The sequence below is a fragment of the Plecotus auritus genome, assembly GCF_963455305.1.
Source record: "Plecotus auritus genome assembly, chromosome: 7".
Lineage (NCBI taxonomy): Eukaryota > Metazoa > Chordata > Mammalia > Chiroptera > Vespertilionidae > Plecotus > Plecotus auritus.
This window is the reverse complement of record NC_137774.1, coordinates 35107601-35128544: the sequence shown is the minus strand read 5'-3', so window position 1 is coordinate 35128544 and position 20944 is coordinate 35107601. Positions and strand designations below refer to the sequence as shown.

The window sequence follows — 20944 nt, the reverse complement described above, 5'->3', positions numbered from 1 at the left end:
TTAGCATTTACCTAGCAAGCTTGCGCCTGGCATTTTTGCATACACACAGGAGTCAGTCTTTGAGGGCAATGGGGGTATAATAGCACTGCTTTGTTTTTCATTTAGTTCTATGAGAGCTAAACAGATGTGTGACCAGTGGTATAGGTACTCCATGACATTACTACCCAATCTCCACACATCGATTCGGGAATGACCTGCACCAAAGGGGAAAAAATGTTAGTGTGAATAGTTTTGCACATTTTAAATTAAAATATAAGTTCCAGTATTATGATGAAAGTTCATTAGATATTTTTGGAGTAAAAACCATACCAGAATCTTGTTTAAATTTCTAAGGATTTAAAAATTTTGGTGTAGTCATCTAATGAAATACTACACAGCATTTAACAACAATTAAAGAACTAGAGTTATATATATCATGTGGATAAATCTCAAAACATTATTGAGCACAAAATGTAAGTTGTAGGATAATATGTTCTTTGGATACAATTTTTAAAAATTTAAAAACCTGTAAAATAATATTATATTGTTTATGGATTCATAAGCATGTAGTAAAAGTAAGAAATCATGCATAATAAATACCAAATTCATAATAGTATTATCTCTAGGGAGGAAGAAAATAGGATCAGGGAGGGGTAGAAAGTCTCAACTGTTCCTTTAATGTTTTTTGTTGTTAATCCTCACTGGAGAATATTTTTCCATTGATTTTTAGAGAGTGGGAGGAAGGGAGGGAGAGGAAGAGAGAGAGACAGATGGACAGACAGACATTAAGTGAGAGAACATTGATTGGTTGTGTCCCATACCCACCCCAACTGGGCTGGGATTGAACCTGCAACCCTTCTGTGCTCTCATTGACACTGATCATTGAAGCAACACTGGTCAGGGCCCTATAATGTTTTCTTTTTTTTTTTTTTTTAAATGTATTTTATTGATATTTCACAGAGAGGAAGGGAGAGGGATAGAGAGCCAGAAACATCGATGAGAGAGAAACATCGATCAGCTGCCTCCTGCACACCTCCCACCGAGGATGTGCCCGCAACCAAGGCACATGCCCCTGACCGGAATCGAACCTGGGACCCTTCAGTCCACAGGCCGACGCTCCATCCACTGAGCCAAACCGGTTTCGGCTATAATGTTTTCTTTCTTTAAAAAAGTCTGACTTGCCCTAACCGGTTTGGCTCAGTGGATAGAGCAGCGGCCTGTGGACTCAAGGGTCCCGGGTTCGATTCCGGTCAAGGGCATGTACCTTGGTTGCGGGCATATACCCAGTAGGGAGTGTGCAGGAGGCAGCTGATCGATGTTTCTCTCTCATCGATGTTTCTAACTCTCTATCCTTCTCCCTTCCTCTCTGTAAAAAAAATCAATAAAATATATTTAAAAAAAAATAAAAAAGTCTGACTCAAACACGCATAATATTAAGGTTGGATATAGAAAGGCACTTGGGAGGGACCCAGGCCTGCAGGGGAGAGCAGTTGGGTCCATAATGACTACAGGTGTTAGTCTCAAACTTCTATGTTTGAAATATTTAATTTAAAATTATTTTAAAATATAGAATCACTACATACCATTAAGATTCATTTGTTAAATTGCAAACCATTAAACTGCCATTTATAAAAGATACTTTTTCCCAGAAGTCAATGATTAATGAATGGTCAGATAGAATGGTCTAATGGAAAGAGAATGTACTGTAGAGCTGAACAAATCTGGGTTCCAATTATTTTTTAAATATTTTTTCATTGATTTCAGAGAGAGGAACGGAGAGTGAGAAAAGGATAGAAATATCAATGATGACAGAGAATCATTGATCAGCTGCCTCCTATACAGCCCCAGGCATGTGCCCTGGGCTCATCGGTTGACATTCAACCACTGAGCCACATCAGCCAGGCATGGCTTCTAACCTTGACTTTACGCCAACTAGTCTTGTGCCCTGGAGCAGGTCACCTAATTGTTCTGAGCCTGTTTCTTTTTCCATAAAACAGGGATAATACCTCAGAATTGTTATGAAAATAAATGAGAAAAAATATAGGAAAATCTGTCACAGAGTAGTTGCTAAAAAAAATATTACCTTCTTTCAGATGCCTCCCACCCTCAGGTCTATGCCTAACCCAATAATGTTTGCTGATTTGAGTTGAATAAACCATAAATTCTATCTAATAAATAGGTAATATGCAAATTGACCGTCACTCCAACACACAAGATGGCCGCCCCCATGTGGACACAAGATGGCTGCCACAAGATGGCCAGCAGGGGGGGCAGTTGGGAGGGACCAGGCCTGAAAGGGAGGGCAGTAGGGGGGGACCAGGCTGGCAGAGGAGGGCAGTTAGGGGGGACCGGCTTAGCAGGGGAGGGCAGTTAGGGGCAATCAGGCCGGCAGGGGAGCAGTTAGGCATCAATCAGGCTGGCAGGGGAGTGGTTATGGGGTGATCAGGCTGGCAGGCAGAAGCGGTTAGGGGCAATCAGGCAGGCAGGCAGGCAAGTGGTTGGGAGCCAGCAGTTCTGGATTTTGAGAGGGATGTCGGACATCCCTCGAGGGGCCCCAGATTGGAGAGGGTGCAGGCTAGGCTGAGAGACACCCCCCCTCCCCCATGCACGAATTTCGTGCACCGGGCCTCTAGTAATACTTACAATTGAATAAGAGGTTTTAAATATAATCTCCTATCCATAGCTCTTTTTTAAAAAATTGATTTTAGAGAGAGAGGGTGGGAGGGGGTCAGAGAGTCAGAGAGAAAGAGAAACATGGATTGGTTGCCTCCCAACCAGGGATGGAACCCACAATCTGAGCATGTGCCCTGACTGGGAATCAAACTAGTGACTTTTCGGTGCATGGGACAATGCTCAACCAACTCAGCCATATCGGCCAGGGCTATCCATAACTCTTTAACAATGACAATTGTTACTTATGGATATCCTATCTAATAAAAGAGTAATATGCAAATTAACCATCACTCCACTACACCCACAAGCCACACCCACCAGCCAATCAGGAGTGAATATGCAAATAAACCCAACCAAGATGGCTACGGCCACAGAGAGCAGGAGGGAGGCTTGGGTTTCCCTGGCAATGGAGGAAGCCAAGCTTTCCGCCTGCCCTTGCCGGCCTAGGCCTCCACTCAAGGCTACAAAGTTTCAATGATAGAAGATACATAAACCCAAACAGAAATGGTCGCAGCCACAGAGCTGGAAAGAGCAGGAGGCTAGGGTTGCCCGCAGTGATGGAGGAAGCCCAGCTTTCCGCACACCCTGGCCGGCCCAGGCCTCGCTTAAGGCTACAAAGTTTCAATTATAGAAGATACATAAATCCCAGTAGAAATGGCTGCCGCCATGGAGTGAGCAGAAGGCTTGGCTCCGCTCCAGGCTACAAAGTTTCAATTGTAGAAGATAAATAAATCCCAGATACCAGGGCCTCCACTTGGGTCACTGGGGGGCGTGGCCGGCCTGCAAACCACCACAGGCCCCTCGCCCAGGCCACCCCATACCCCAAGGGAACCTCCACCCTGATCCGGGACACCCTTCAGGGCAAACCAGCTGGCCCCCACCTGTGCACCAGGCCTCTATCCTATCTAATAAAAGAGTAATATGCAGATTGACCATCACTCCAACACACAAGATGGCTGCCCCCATGTGGTCAAAGATCCTGCCCTCATGTGGACACAAGATGGCCACCACAAGATGGCCAGCAGGGGAGGGCAGTTGGGAGGAACCAGGCCTGCAAGGGAGGGCAGTTGTGGGCAATCAGGCCAGCAGGGGAGGGCAGTTGGGAGGGACCAGGCCTGCAAGGGAGGGCAGCTGGGGGCGATCAAGCCTGCAGGGGAGGGCAGTTAGGGGTGACCAAGCTGGCAGAGGAGGGAAGTTGGGGGCAACCAGGCCTGCAGGGAAAGGCACTTGGGAGGGACCCAGGCCTGCAGGGGAGAGCAGTTGGGGGGGACCCAGGCCTGCAGGGGAGGGCAGTTAGGGGAAAACAGGCTGGCAGGGGAGTGGTTAGGGGGTGATCAGGCTGGCAGGCAGAAGCAGTTAGGGGCAATCAGGAAGGCAGGCAGGTGAGCAGTTGTGAGCCAGCAGTCCTGGATTGTGAGAGGGATGTCCGACTGCCCCAAGGATTGGGCCTAAACGGGCAGTCGGACATCCCTCGAGGGGTCCCAGATTGGAGAGGGTGGAGGCTGTGCTGAGGGACATACACCCCCGTGCACGAATTTCTGCACCGGGCCTCTAGTCTATTAAATGAAAGACAAATTATTTTACTTCCCTATCTTCTATCAACATGAAGGCACATAAAATGTGGAAAATATTCACAAGTCTCATAATTTTTTTAAACTGACTTTAAAATGCAGGCACAATGTTTTAACACACACACACACATACACTCACACACACAGGCACTGTCTTCTTCCAATTATAAGTGTTCAATAAATGTTGACTTGAAACAACATTCAATTATGGACTAATTAAATTAGGTTTTTCAAATACTAAGTCTTTTTAGATTATAACTCAGTAACATTAGTGACAATTATGAATGAAAACAAATGCTGGTCATGACAGCACATGAAATGTACCTGATTCTTCGCATGTTATGTGTAATACTAGACCAATCAACATACAAATGACTATTTTGAAGTGCATTTGTTATAATTGATCGCTTTTTGTATTTATTAGTTCCTGAAACAAAGTAATGCTATAGGCTGCAAAGATTACTCTGATTATCTTAATGTTATGAATTTAATTAAATAAAATAAAAGTTCACCCCAGAATACTTCTAAAACTAGTCCTGATTTTCTGACATATAACAGCTCTCCTGCTCCCCACAGCTTTTATTCTCCCCCTCCTAAATCCCCATCAAGAGCTTTGTTTCTTTGATGCCTGCCACATGTTCTTATCTGATATCCAAATGAATAGACTCCTATCTGCAACCATTATTAAGCCAGTCAGCCATCTCCATGGTGACTCAAGGACACGAGAATAGGGAGCGAGGTCACTCCCTTTCACAAGCCCCTGTTGCTTATTTCCTGTCTTGTTACCAGGGACAGAAGCTCCAAACCTGTCTGGGCCATAGTTTCTGTTTCCTGCCCTTTCCAATGAGAGATTGATGTATTAACAACTGGCTTTAATTTATTCTTCTAATGAAGCCCCCATTGCTCTGTGGCAGTGATTTTCAACCTTCTTCATTTAATGGCACACATAAACCAATTACTAAAATTGTGTGGCACACCAAAAAATATATTTTTTGCCAATCTAACAAAAAAAAAGGTATTCTTTTGATTTATTCACACCTGAAAGCTATTGTGTTGGCTGTTGTCATTTTTTTTATTTGACAATCTAAGGAAAAAGAGGTCAGTGCTCCTGACTAAATAGTCAGGTATTGCACGTTTTAAAAATTCTTGTGGCACAACAGTGTGTGGTGGCACATAAATGGGTTGAAAATTGCTGCTGCTCTGTGGGGTTCCCATTAACAGTGGTTGAGCACTGCTGCTCTCTTGTGGTGGATAGATGCCAGATCTTTGCAGTAGTTTGCACAGATTTTACAATTCTTTCAAGCAGATATACTACTTTTTTTTTCCTTTTCTAACCATAAGAAATTGTGCTCTTTTTTTTTTTTTTTTTTGCTTTCATTGGTAAGGGTTATAGTAAATTATTTGAAGACATCTGAGCTAAAATAATTGCTGAGACAAACTTTGAATCTGTTTATAAACCTATTGATTTCAAAACAGATTCAAGTTTAATCAAACTTTTAATTACATAGGAAATTCATTTTGCTTAAAACATTAGAATAATATGGGATATTTCTAATTAAATCTCCATTTATGGATCTCTGCTTTAACACTGGATTAAGTTAAATCTACTTTTTTTCTTGAGTTATCAAAGTTTGGGTGGAAGTTTATTCCAGGCTGAACACTGAGTTCTTGCATTAATTTCATTCCTATTGTAAGCACAACTTCTGTACAATATCACATTGTATTGGCTTTTTAAAATGATGTGGCCATAAATCAAATTTTGTATAAATTGAAATCAATGCAATTTATCTTTATAAAAATTCATACTTTAATACAGTGGCTTTTAATAATTCTTAGATCATATCCCTCTATCAGTAACAAATGTTGAACATGATCCAAATATATTTATGTTTATGTATAAATTATTTCTTTTAAAACAGTAAAAAATAGAAATCCGACATTAATGGGATAAATTTATTACAAATAAAAGTCCTGCACTATTTTCCTGCACTTCAGTGGTATAGGTATCAGTTGTTTGTGCCTTTTGTTTGCCCCTTTTTGTTGGAGCTTCGTGGGGAAAGCCTGCAGGTGTCTCAGTATTCAGGAGACACACTCATACTCTCCCTGTTTTCACTCTGGTACTCTCCCTTCTCAACTGTGTCTGATGTCCCCTAGGTCAGAGATGTTCTATGTTACCTTTTCTGAGGAAAACATTTCTAGGGTTGGGGTGAGGAGTTGCCTAGTGTGTAGGAGATGTAAAGAAGATGACATACAGACACCAAAACACTGAAACAGAAGGAAAGGGGAGAAACCACAGGGAGAAGAAAACTTTAAAAAAATAATTATCATTGATACCTTCAGAGAGATAAGACATTGCATTTAAGAAATAGAACAGATGTTGTAAAAGCAAGTATTTAAAGAACAACAACAACAAAGCTTTTAGACATTAAAGCATGTAGAAACAAAAATTCAATAGGATTAGAAGGTTGAGAAAATGTCTCAGGAAGTGGGAAAAAAAGACAAAAAGATGCAAAATAGGAGAAAAAAATACAAGGATTTGGGAGACTAAATTTAGGCTATCCAATGTCTAAACAATAGGAATTCCAAAGACAGAATACAGAAAAGAGGGCAGGGCCACCACCAACCTCTAGGTCACCTTTGTGTAAATGAGAAAGACACCCACTATGGATGAATGCAATTTGTGAGCACATAGCTTGATGAGCAGAAAAAGGTGTGTGAAGAAAGAGATGCCCCTCATACAAGCAGATGTGGCCTTATGCTAAAGCACACACTTTAATGAATGGACTCCTGGTTCGATTTCAGCCCCCTCCCACCTCCTCAGTAGAGCACCTTTGTGCAGTGTACAAATTCCACAGTCATGAGTAGCAACCTTGATGCCATGGAGGAAATTATCAATGACTTAAGGACTTGAGTTTCACAATTGAAAAGGCCCAGTGAATGCTCATATCAATGAATGAAAACAGACCCATAAAAAAGCATATCATTATGAAATTTCACAGTCTTTGAGATAAAAGGTGATTCTACAGCTTTGAGGCAGGGGTGGGTGGCACAGAAAAAGGTCACATGCACAGAATCAAATCAGAAAGGATACAGACTTCTCAATAACAATCTTGGAAGATTCCAAGTTTCTTGTGATCTTGGAGCCATTTCCTGAAGAACATAGAGTTTGCATTTGACCCAGCATTCCACTCCTCGCTACATACCCACAAGAACTAAAAATATATGCTCACACAAAAACTTGTAGACTGATGTTCACAGTATGTACAATAGCCAAAAAGTAGAAGCAACCCACATGTTTATCGACTGATAAATAGATATATAAAATGTGGGATATCCATGTAATAGAATATTATTTGGCTGTAGAAGAGAAATTAAGTACTGATACATGCTAGAACATAGATGAAACTTGAAGCATTATGCTAAGTGAAAGAAGCCAGATACAAATGCCACATGTTGTATGATTCCATTTATATGAAATGTCCAGAATAGGCAAAACTGGACAGAAAGTAGATTGGTGGTTGCCAGGGGCTGGGATAGGGATGGGCATGGGAGAGTGACTGCTAATGGGTACTGGGTTTCTTTTGGAGTGATAAAAACATTCTAAAATTAGATAGTGGTGATGGTTGTACAACCTGATGAATATACTAAAAACACACACACACACACTGAATGGTATACTTTAAAATGGTGAAATTTGTGGTAATTGAATTATATCTCAGTTTCTGGAAAAAAAGAATGGGGCAATGTCTTCTAAAATATTATTATCTGGCAAACTTTCAGACATGAACGGTCTCAAAAAATTTATCAATCATGCACTCTTACTCAGAAAACTACTGGAAAAATGCTGTCTCAAATCACAGGAGTAGGTCAAGAAAGAATGAACCAAGAGAATGGCAAAGTAAATTCCTATGGGATCAAAAAAGTAAATATCAGGAAGGCAGTTGAGTAGCAGATCAGAGATGCAGGAAGACTCCAGATAGAAAGAAAATTAAAATCTCTAGAAGGAATGGCTCAAAAAAAATTAGAACTAAAAATATTACCTGATAAAGGTAACCTTTTGAAAAATTATATAAAGAGATAAATGGAAGGGGTAGGAATTATCAAGAAGCACAAAGAAAATTAAGCAATTTAAAAAATAAAATGCAATTATTTACTTCATGAAAAATTAAAGGGGAGAAGGAACAATCAAAATATGCTACAGTGCCGAAACCGGTTTGGCTCAGTGGATAGAGCGTCAGCCTGCGGACTGAGGGGTCCCGGGTTCGATTCCGGTCAAGGGCATGTACCTGGGTTGCGGGCACCTCCCCAGTGGGAGGTGTGCAGGAGGCAGCTGGTCGATGTTTCTCTCTCATTGATGTTTCTGGCTCTCTGTCCCTCTCCCTTCCTCTCTGTAAAATATCAATAAAGTGTATTTAAAAAAAAATATGCTACAGTGTTCAGGTTCTGCATAGGCAAAATCATGTAAACATTGCGTTTTGACTTAATCCCCATTTGTAATATAACTACATCAGGAGGATAGGGTAAGAGAATGGTGGTGTAACAACTAAACTTTCATCTATAAAGAGAAAATCAACTGACAAGGTTTAAAATGGATGAATTAAAGATAGCAATATTACATAAACTAGAAATATTGAAAAGTGCTATTGCCAGAAGAAACAGTTAAATGGGCAAAAAAGAACTCCCCTAATGAGGGGATCTGGAGTGAGTGAGAAGAGAGAAGAAAGATGGGCTACTGACTCCTTCTGTTAGAAGGTTTTTAGTTCTTTTAGACCTTTTAAAGTACTTTAATAAAAAATGTAATTTTTATAGTCCTTTTGGGATAAAAGATTGTTTTAAAGTCACTAAAATAAAAAATTAAGAGTGTCAAAGGAACCTGAAAAATATTCTTGCCTTAAATAGAAAAAGTCCTCATTAAACTGCTTTTTAACAGTCTTTATCAGATATCAAAGCAGCAATGATATTACTTAGACCAGTGGTCGGCAAACTGCGGCTCGCGAGCCACATGCGGCTCTTTGGCCCCTTGAGTGTGACTCTTCCACAAAATACCACGGCCTGGGCGAGTCTATTTTGGAGAAGTGGCGTTAGAAGAAGTTTAAGTTTAAAAAATTTGGCTCTCAAAAGAAATTTCAATCGTTGTACTGTTGATATTTGGCTCTGTTGACTAATGAGTTTGCCGACCACTGACTGAGACAAAACCAATTTTAGTTATTTCTTTTAATTTAGTAACTACTGTTGGAAAACTTCAAATTTTAAAATCAGAAGGCATGACAAAGAATAGAAAGAAAATTGCTGATTTCAGGTTTTTTTTCTTTTTATTCCCAGATGACTTGGACTGACAGAGGAAGGGGTCTACTTGCATGGGAAATGGGTCAAGCATCCAGGCCCCCAAATAGTCTCCTGAACAGTATGTGAGTGAATACTTGTCTAATACCTTAATTAAAAGGGCCCTGAAGAGGTTCTTGCCAGGCCAAAGGGAATCTGCTCTAACACTGAACAGATGTTTCCTTCTCTAGAGCCTGAAATCCATGAGCAACTCATAAATGGCACAGTCTAGGCTTCCTGTTAAACCTGGGTCTAACTGTGATAGCAGCTTTTTTCCTACAAGTAGGAGCCAGCAAGCCCTGGAAGGGACTAACACTCAAGAATACTAGGTTCAAGTTGTGATAATCATGTTTATAGATAATCACACTGAGTCTGGCTTCTTTGGCAGAGGAGGAGCCCTGGAACTTGCAGAAAAAGTAGAGGGCCTAGGAGACTCCTGATGAGATCAGTGTCTGTGGACATAGAGAGCCTCAGGTTTTCTTTTCTTTCTTTCTTTCTTTCTTTCTTTCTTTCTTTCTTTCTTTCTTTCTTTCTTTCTTTCTTTCTTTTTCTTTCTTTCTCCTTCCTTCCTTCCTTCCTTCCTTCCTTCCTTCCTTCCTTCCTTCCTTCCTTCCTTCCTTCCTTCCTTCCTTTCTAGCTGCGGGAAGGAAGTGTGGCCACTTGGCAGAATTACAGGTTCTAGACAGCAGAGTGATTCTGGCTTTACTAGGAGACAGCTCTTCTTCCCTCTAGGTCTGAGAACATTTACTGGTAGACAACATCTGTCCAAACTCCCTGGGAGGGAAACATGGGCCGGTATGGGACACCCTACAGAAAGACTAGGCCAGGCTGGCCACAGAGGTCGAAAGTGGAGTGGGGAGAACAGATCCTTGAGAAGATAGTCGGGTCATGGGTCTTCAGGTAGGAGAGGCCAACTACTGGGAGTACTTTAGGGAGAGGGTAGCAGGCTATTGATATGCTACTGCATGTATAGCTGTCTGAGTAGCCACTGGAGTCACTGGGTCCCCCACAGGGAAGTATGTCAGTAACATTGAAAGGTAAAGAATTTTGTTTACTTTATCTTATCGGGGCAAATCCTGAACTTCTTAACTCCAGAGATTAAAAAGCAACAATGGAAAATGGAGCTTCAGGAAAAAAGCAAACCCTAACTGAAAGAGTAAAGTTTTCTTACAGCTGTCCGTTTTATCTTAAAACTCCAAGGTCTTCCCCCTTCGCCGGTGGTGGGAACAAGACCCTTGGACCTGTCCCAGGAAAACAGCACTGAGTTAAGAGCAGATAAAGCAAATAGTGCTCTGACAGATAAGAAAAGCAGGACAGGAGATTACAGGATGGGACTGTTGACTGAAAACTTAGGCCCTGTCATTAAACATGTTATTAACAAGCCCTGTTGGAATTTCCTGGTGGCTTTGTCCTCTCTTCCCCCTCACATGTGTAACCCCCCGATGTATAGTTTTTGCCTATATATACTTGTAAGACTGTCTGCTCGGGGTTCGACTCCTCGCTCGCGTGAGTCAGGAGTTGAGCCCTAGCGGGCTGGAATAAAGCCTCTTGCTGTTTGCATCAAGTGACGCCTCCTGCGGATGATTGGGGTTGCCGCCGATCCGTGAGATAGAGTAAGGGTCCCTTTGGGGGTCTTACAACATTCACATACAATGGTACAGACTTGAGAGGACAAGCATACTGAACAAAGCTGCTCCTTCATAGATGGCTGCCTCATCTAAAGATGACACAGCTGCCTGGAATTCCACCAGAAAACAAAATACCCCTTTCTAGCAATGCAAACCCAAACCACAATGAGATATCACTTCGTACCTGCTAGAATGATTATTATAAAAAAGACAAGAAATAAGTGTTGGCAAGGATGTGAAGAAAGGAGAACACTTGTGCACTATTGGTGGGAATGTAAATGGATATAGACACTTTGGAAGACAGTATGGAGTTTCCTCAAAACATTAAAAGTAGAATTCCCATATGGTTAAGCAATTCCACTTTCTGGTATACAATTGAAGGAAATGAAATCATTATCTTGAGATATCTGCATTCCTTTGTTCATTGCAGCATTACAATAGTGAAGACGTATAAACAATCTAAGTGTTCATTAACAGATGAATAAAGAAAATGCGGAGGGAGGAGCGGGGGCGGCACCGGAGCAGGCAGAGGCTCGGGGGCTGGGGCGCGGCTGCTGCAGCTTCACCAAAGCCGATTCTAGCCAAGTCGAGCGCCTGCTGCGTGCGCCCACGAGCCTCCTTGCCATGGCCGGCCTCAACTCCCTGGAGGCGGTGAAACGCAAGATCCAGGCGCTGCAGCAGCAGGCGGACGAGGCGGAGGACCGCGCGCAGGGCCTGCAGCGGGAGCTGGACGGCGAGCGCGAGAGGCGCGAGAAAGCTGAAGGAGATGTGGCAGCTCTCAATCGACGCATCCAGCTTGTTGAAGAGGAGTTAGACAGGGCTCAAGAACGACTGGCCACGGCCCTGCAGAAGCTAGAAGAAGCAGAAAAGGCTGCTGATGAGAGCGAGAGAGGAATGAAGGTGATAGAAAACCGGGCCATGAAAGATGAGGAGAAGATGGAGATCCAGGAGTTGCAGCTCAAAGAGGCCAAGCACATTGCAGAGAAGGCTGACCGCAAATACGAGGAGGTAGCTCGTTAAGTTGGTCATTCTGGAGGGCGAGCTGGAGAGAGCAGAGGAGCGTGCCGAGGTGTCTGAACTTAAATGTGGTGACCTGGAAGAAGAACTCAAGAATGTCACTAACAACCTGAAATCGCTGGAGGCTGCCTCTGAAAAGTATTCTGAAAAGTAGGATAAATATGAAGAAGAAATTAAACTTCTTTCTGACAAACTGAAAGAGGCCGAGACCCGTGCTGAATTTGCAGAGAACAGTTGCAAAACTGGAAAAATCTATTGATGACCTGGAAGAAAAACTTGCTCAAGCCAAAGAAGAGAACGTGGGTTTACATCAGACACTATATGAACTTAACTGTATATAACCCCAACAGAAGAGTCTTGTTCCAACAGAAGCTCCAGACCTCCGTTTCTTTCTCTTCTCTTGTAAGAAGTTTCTTTTGTTACTGCATCTATGCAAATTATGAGTATGTGACCAAATATTTTGTATCAGAGAAGCTTTGAGCTTCAGTTAAATCTAATTCCTTCTCCTCTTCCCCAAATTGCACCAGATTTTTTTAGCTCTATTTTTATCCTTAAATTGCATTTATTCCTAAGCTAGTCAGGGTGTTTCCTATTGAACATTAGTCTCTTAAGACTGAGGGCATATGGTTTCTGGGAGATTAAACAACCCCACACTTCCAGAACACAGACTCTAGTATCTAGTCACTGGCCAATTTAAAAGGTTGAAGAATAGAACCACTGGGCCACTGTTGGACACACTATAGGAGGCCAGGGACCATCACATTAAAATGGGTGGGGATTTTCCATCCAGAGCAAAACAAAAGTTGGGGGAGAGGCTATTGTGGGAAGTCATAAACCATAGATAGATTAATCATTCTGGCTCTTTTCCACACTCTACTGTGCAGAACATCCTTTGAGCAAACAGTATGAGAATGCTTGGGAAATATAACATTTACTCTTATTTGAGGCCATCCACTCAGCAGGAATGAATTCAGTCCTGTTCAGGAAGCCATCAAAAAGACTGCTAGCCTTCAATAATTGAGCAAGAGCATTTTTCTATTAACTGTTGGGCAGAAGGGTCCTCCCTGGCCGAAGAGATAATGTGATCGGCCTAACTTATCTCCTCTGTACTTTGGTAATGGTAAATTGAAGATTCACTTATTTAGGGCTTTAATTCCTTCGTCAGGACCAAGTTAATAAAAGACCAGGAAACTCCTGATTCAACTGGATATGGAGTATTTTGTAGACAGGGCTGCACATTTTGGCTTTGTTATATTTTTGCTTTGTTGGTTAACATCTCAGCTGAAACATTCCATATTCCCCAGCAGTGAGGGAGGTAACTCAAGTTTACAGTTCTGCCTAAAAATCACCCTGATTCTAGCTTTTTGGACTTCTCTGCCCCTCACTCCTATTTATTATGCATCACACTACCCAGGAGATACACTAGCAAATTGTGCAATTGAATAAAACCCACACTTTTCATTTAGACTCTTGCAACTGTATCATATGTAATAGTATCACTTTTTCTACATTTTGGTCAAATAAATTTTTACATAAACTATAAAAAAGAAAAAGAAAAGAAAATGCTGCATATGTAATGGAATATTATTCAACTATAAAAAGAGAAAACCCTGCCATTTGCTACAACATGGCAAATGCCATTGAGGGCATTATGCTAAGTAAAATAAGTCAGAGAGAGAGATACTATATAATCTCACTTATATGTGGAATCTAAAAAAACGGAACTCATAGAAACAGAACAGATTGTTAGTCGGCAGAGGTGAGGGTTGAGGGTGTGGGAGAAATAGATGAAGGTGGTCAAAAGGTACAAACTTGCAGTTATAACATAAATTCTGAGTGTGTAATGTGTAACCTTGTGACTACAGTTAACAATACTGCATTGTGTCTGAAAGTTGCTAAAACAACAGTAGATCTGAAAAGTTCTCATTATAAGAAAAAATGATAACTATGTATGGTGATGGGATGTTAACTAAACCTATTGTGGTGATCATTTTACAATATATACATGCTAGAGGCCCAGTGCACGACATTTGTGCACTGGGCGGGGGGATGAGGGGTTCCCGCAGCCTGGCCTGAGCCCTTTTGCAGTCTGGGAGCCCTTGGACATCCTTAGTGCTCCCATGGAGGCGGGCCACTGCGCTCGCCAGCTGTCAGCCTGGCTTGTGGCTGAGTGGTGCTCCCCCTGTGGGAGCACACTGACCACCAGGGGGCAGCTCCTGCATTGAGTGTCTGCCCTCTGGTGATCAGTGTATGTCATAGCGACTGGTGGTTCAGCCATTGGGCCGACTTGCATATTACTCTTTTATTATGTAGGAGGATACAGTGAACAAATGTAGACCTAGTTTATGCACGTATACATATGTCATTAGAATATGACATATAGAATGTTATGTCATTATCTTAATAAAAATAAGAGTTGACAGCAGAAGCCCTAAGAAAGTGTGGGTACATCATCAGCCCTAATTCTATCTTCTTGGCAAAATCATTAGTTTGGAAGGCTTGGTAGGTTAGGAGCTATGCTAACAGTCCCTACCCATCCTGAGCAGATCTACAAATATTATTAGTAGCATTTCATGCTGGGTGGGGTTGTTGAGTAGGTGCCTTACTTAATGCTGCTAGAAGGTTCAAATAAACTGAGCAACAGAATCCGATGCCAGAAGACTCCTTTCTTTCTGGCACAAAGAGAAAGGGGCCCCAAAGAGTTCTGCCTCCTTTCCCCAAATGGGGAGCTTAGAATACAGTTGCATCTGAAGGAGAGAGGGTTGGCATCTGGGTGGCTGATGAACTGTTTTGATTGCTGCAGAGGCTATGATAATGCTAAAGGTTTGGTGGTGGTGGTAGGGTAGCCTAGGGAATATTGGTTTCTGGCTGAATCCAGCATTGTTAACTGCAGTTAGTATTCCTGCCACCTGAGGACACTGTTGGAAAAGAGAAAGTGGTGGGGATCATTGGAGATCAAGGGTGCTCCAGAATTAGCTAACACAGGTCTAAGTGGCAGCAAGCAGAGCAAACAGAAATTAGCATGTTTTCTGAAACAAAGGGGTTATATAGGATAAGGAGGTAGTTCTGATATGCAAATCGGAGGTGGGCCTGAAGAGATTCCCTTGAAACATTGATACAATTCCACAGAAGATGCCTTTGTCTGGGAATAGGCTTATTAAGGGCTGAGAGCCAATTCCTGAATACACCTGCAAGGTAGAGAGCGGAGGGGCCTGTTCCTCATTTCCAGATCCCATCTCACAGAGAGACTGGATTTGACATGGATGGGAGCCTGAGTCCTCACCCAAGAAGGGGAGCATCAGTCTGCGAGGACACAAGTGACCCTGGCAGCAGGGTCTGGATCTAGGCCAATAGTCTGGCAATATGGATGGGGACCAAAGTGGTTAAGGACTCAAGGTGAAAGTCAATTTGACAAACTGGTCACACATGGAGGGCAGGGGGTCCTGGGGCTCATGAATGGGAACTGAATCTACTCCAAAGGGAAGAGAACCAATGAGGCACTGACATAGAAAACATTTCTTCGGGATTAAGTCCCCAGTGAACAGTGAACAAATGTAGAGAAACAGTCCAGAGATGGAAGACGCTGACAAAGCCTTGCCATACTAGCAGTCAGCAGCTGTGCGTTGCTGCAGGTTGCCCAGGACCAAACCAGGGAGGGTCGGACCTGCATTACCACCATTTGTCCACCATCTAGAACTGAAATATCATTGCTGACATGTACACATAAGGAACTGTTTGACATTGAAATTGGGACTCAAAAGAACTGTTGGCCCAGAAGGAAACTCACTACAGACTGATTCATTTGCCTCTCAGCATAACCATTATTGCTTGTCTCATTTTTGGTTCTTATAAGTGTATTTCTAGTATCACATGATCTCACTCATCTAGGGGAAATAATGAACAACATAAACTGATGAACAAAAACAGACCCGGAGACAGGGAAGCATCGATCAGACTGTCAAACCTCAGTGGGAAGGTAGGGGAGGGTGGGGGTAAGGAGGAGAGATCAACCAAAGGACTTGTATGCATGCATATAAGCCTAAGCAGTGGTCAGGGACAACAGGGGGGTGGGGGCATGCGTGGGGAGGGGTTTGGGATGGGAACGGGGGGATGAGGACAAATATCTGATACCTTAATCAATAAAGAAATTTAAAAAAAGACTTAAAAAATGTAGACCTAGGTTATGCACGTATACAATGAACAAGTATTCATTTTATTGTTGCTACTGTTATTGTTTCCCTTGAATCATTTCCTTAGAAGAAGTGAGACCTGTAACACCTGTGAATCCAGAGGCTCTCCTGAATCAGCCCAGACCCATGAGGCCCTTCCTAATACGAATTCTAATCTTTACTCACATCGCTCATAGTCCCCACTAATTCATGGTAACTTTTATTTGAATCTTGTGTTTTCTCTTATTTTCTAGCACTCCCAAACTTCTGGGAGTATCTCGTCTTCTTGTGCCAGACGACTCCTTTCTCAAACATGCGCCCCAGCTCACTGCTATGTGCTCCCCCTGTACTATATGTGTCCACTGTCACAGACACCCTGAGGATTGTGGTTGTCTTCCTCTGAGTTGCCCTTTCATTCCTCTCGCCCTAGGAATCTCTCTGGTTCTGAGCCTCTCGGCCTAATACAGGTATCACAGAGTGCAGAAATCCTTCTGACTTGATCTAGAGTTTCCACAGAAAGTAGGTGAGGGGAAGAGAAGGGGGAGGGACAGGTTTACTGAACAATTTATACAGAGTCATTTTCCCACCTAATACTAGTTTTTCATGCGTAACAAAAAGGAACAAACCTTAAATTGATTCCTTACTGTTCCATTCACATAAATGACCTGAGGTCTCCATTCGGGTAATGCGCACCCATGGAGGAATGTGTGCTTGCATATGTACAAGTGGGGCAAAAGTAGGTTTACAGTTGTGAGTACACGAAGCACAGAGTTTACTCCTGTGTTGTTATTGTAATTATTGTATTTTCCATATGAACAACTGTAGACCTACTTGTGCCTGCCTCTGTATATTTACTCTCACATTCTCTGTGGCCAAAGAGCTCATTACCTTCTCCAGTCTGGGAGCCTCACTGCTCTAGATTCCTGCTTCTTCTCCTCCAAAAAGGCTGCAATACAAGTGTATAGATTCATGATCTATTATTTTCTTTGGTTCTTCATTGAAACTAAAGATAATAGCCTTTTGGTCAAATGTATTTGTTACCTATCCTCACTGTAGCCCCTATTCACTTTTGTTTTTTAATGAATAATACACATGTAGTCAGTGAGTGGGATACAGATGTGCTTCTGAATTCTCATGTGGGTGGCAGAGGCAGTCACTTTGAGGAATGCATAGATTAGAGCCAGTGTCCCTCCTTTTAGAAGACTATATTCAGAACTATTTTTCCTAAAAATTGAATTTGTGAGCTACTTGCTTTATTCAGATATCTCTTGCAACTGTGTTTTATAATTCTTTTTTTTTAATTTATTTTTATTTTTATTTTTTTTAAAATATATTTTATTGATATTTTACAGAGAGGAAGGGAGAGGGATAGAGAGCTAGAAACATCGATGAGAGAGAAACATCGATCAGCTGCCTCCTGCACACCTCCCACTGGGGATGTGCCCGCAACCAAGGTACATGCCCTTGACCGGAATCGAACCCGGGACCCTTCAGTCCGCAGGCCGACGCTCTATCCACTGAGCCAAACCGGTTTCGGCTCTTGCAACTGTGTTTTATTCTTGTTAGTATAATTTAGACCATAATTAAATTGAAATTTACCTTTGATATAGTCACCAATGAGCTTTAAATTATGTTTCACATCCTTAGCAGTTGGATCAAAGGCACAAATACTCTCAACTAAGTGTTTGTTAAAGTACTGTGAACAAAGAACAAAAGTTATGGGATCACCAGCGAGTGGAACTAGAGTACCCAATTCACCAGTTCATATAATTTCATTTATATAAATTTGAAAACAGGCAAAACCAACGTATAGTATTAGAAGTCAGGCTTCTGGTCACCCTAGCTGTGTGTATGTGGGAGGAGGGGGAAGAGGGTCATGAGAGAGAGTACAAAGGAGGGCTTTTGAGATGCCCCTAATGATCTGTTTCTTAATCTAGGTGGTTACAAGTGTTCATTGTGTAAAAATCCTTGCATTTGTACACTTATGATTTGTGCAATTATGATTTGCATGCCTAAACTTGTGTGGGTTATTTTTCAATAAAAAGAATACTTAAAAAGAACTTACCAGTTTACATTTATCCCAAATTTGTAAGTCGGGTGATGATTCCAACTCTGGATGCATGAACAAGATAACTGCTGTCAGGATGTCAGGTATTAGTTTTGCATTGGCTTCCAACTCCTGTAACTGGCTGGCTGACAGAGACTTTGACTGTATTGCAGTACGGTAATCATAGAGCAACAGTGATACAAAGTCCATGGAGGTAAGCTGCTGAAGGCTTTTCTGCAGCTCTTGCAGCATGATTCGGAAGAAGAGAACTCCTGCCTGCTGAACTTCTCCCGCATTTTCAATCTCTGGAATAACAGAATGATATCCCACATGGTTGTTCAGTACATACATTATATATTTCAGAGGATTCTCATCATAATATAATAAACTATTTTTTAGAAAAAAGATATCTTACGGTTTTAAACAATCTTGGTTTTTCTAGTCATGAAATCAAGAGGCAGAAATGAAACTACACCTGGTAAAACTCACAGGAAGAGGCTTTGAGGAAAGAAAAGTTGTGTTTTGACATTAGATCTTAGTTTGAATATCTACTCTCCCCCTTATTCTGTTCTCTCTGAACCCTCTCTTCCTTTTCTGTGAGAATGAGGTTGATTCCTACTTCTCTAGTGAGCTGTGGACATTAAATGAGTTGATATAATCAGGCCAGAACGGAATGGAATGAAAAATACAAAGTGATGCAAAGCAAGGGAATGAATCTAAGAATACTACACCCAAAAGGCTATCATTCAAAATTGAAGGTGAAATCAGGAGCTTCACAGACAAAAAAGGGCTAAGAGAGTTTATTACCACCAAGCCAGCAATGCAAGAAATGCTAAAGGACTTCTGTAAAAAAGAAGAAATAGAAAGGGAAGACAGAACACAGGCATAAAGAATAAAAACAGCGACAAACAAGTACCTATCAATAATAGCCTTAAATGTAAGTGGATTAAATGCTCAATGTACAATCAAAAGACATAGGGCAGCTGAATGGATAAGAAAACATGACCCATATATTTGCTGTCTACAAGAGACCCACCTCAGAACAAAGGACTCACACAGATGGATAGTGAAGGGATGGAAAAAAGTTTTTCAGGCAAATGGAAATTAAAAAAGCCCCCACAAAACTGGGGTAACAATATTTATATCTGACAAAATAGGCCTCAAAGTGAAGGCCATAATAAGAGATAAGGAGGGCCACTTCATAATACTAAAGGCAGCAATTCAACAAGAGGATATAACTCTAGTAAACATATATGCACCTAATAAAGGAGTACCCAAATACATAAAAACACTTCTGGAAGATATCAAGGGAGAGACCGACACCAATACAATCATAGTAGGGGACTTTAATATCCCATTGACACCACTGGATAAATCCTCTAAACAAAAAATCAGCAAAGAAACAGCAATCCTAAATGACTCACTAGATCAGATGGAATTAATTGACATCTTCAGAACATTGTACTCCAAAGCTATGGAATATACATTCTTCTCAAGTGCACACAGGACATTTTCAAAGATAGACCACATATTGGGACACAGGCAAAGTCTCTTCAAATTCAAGAAGATAGAAATCATATCAAGCATCTTCTCAGATCACAATGGCATAAAATTAGAAATCAACTACAAAAAAATTTAAAAAAACCCCCAATACTTGGAGGCTAAATAGCATGCTATTAAACAATGATTGGGTTACCATTACCAAAGAGATCAAAGAAGAAATAAGAAAGCATCCTGGTAACAAATGACAATGAAAACACAACAATCCAAAATCCATGGGACACCGTGAAAGCAGACCTGAGAGGAAAGTTCATAGCTCTACAGGTCTACCTTAAAAACTAAGAAAAAATGGTAATAAAATTATCTAATCCTACAACTTAAAGAATTTGAAAGAGAGCAACAAAAAAAGTCCAGAGTAATCAGGAGGAAGAAAAAACAAAGATCAGAGCAGAAATCAACGACATAGAGACAAAACACACACACACACACACACACACACACACACACACACACACACACAAAACAAACAAAAAATACAAAAGATCAACAAAACCAAGAGCAGGTTCTTTGAAAGGATAAACAAGATTGATGAACCTCTAGCCAGGCTCACCAAGAAACAGAGAGAGAGGACCCAAATAAAATCATAAATGAAAAAGGTGAAGTAACAACTGACCCCACAGAAATATAAAGGATTGTAAAAAAATACTATGAACAACTCTACTCCAACAAACTAGATGAAATAGACACATTCTTAGAAAAATACAAGCTTCCAAAACTCAATCAGGAAGAACCAAAAAACCTGAATAGGCAAATAACTACCAATGAAATTGAAGCAGTAATCAAAAATCTTCCTGCAAACAAAAGCCCTGGTCTGGATGGTTTCACAAGGGAGTTTTACCAGACATTCAAAGAACTCAGATTATTCCAAAAAATTCAAGAGGAAGGAACACTTCCAAGCTCTTTCTATGAAGGCAGCATTATCCTAATTCCAAAACCAGATAAAGACACTACAAAGAAAGAGAATTATAGGCCAATGTC

The 20944-nt window shown here is 41.4% G+C and overlaps 1 protein-coding gene and 1 pseudogene across 2 annotated transcripts in view; one reads left to right on the top strand and one right to left on the bottom strand.

Annotated features, from left to right (window-relative positions):
- The window catches only part of EFCAB5 (EF-hand calcium binding domain 5), a gene marked incomplete at its 3' end in the record, with an annotated part of 98231 nt that continues 77287 nt past the window's right edge, over positions 1-20944 (bottom strand). The window contains exons 18-20 of the mRNA XM_080677330.1: positions 18425-18711; positions 17959-18055; positions 1-194 (exon numbers count right to left, since the gene is read on the bottom strand). Coding sequence (XP_080533456.1) covers positions 1-194; positions 17959-18055; positions 18425-18711 — 578 coding nt within the window. The remainder of the gene's footprint in view (positions 195-17958; positions 18056-18424; positions 18712-20944) is intronic.
- On the top strand, positions 11760-12531 carry LOC308255079 (tropomyosin alpha-4 chain-like; annotated as a pseudogene). Its single transcript has one exon. The product of its transcript is annotated as a tropomyosin alpha-4 chain-like (transcript).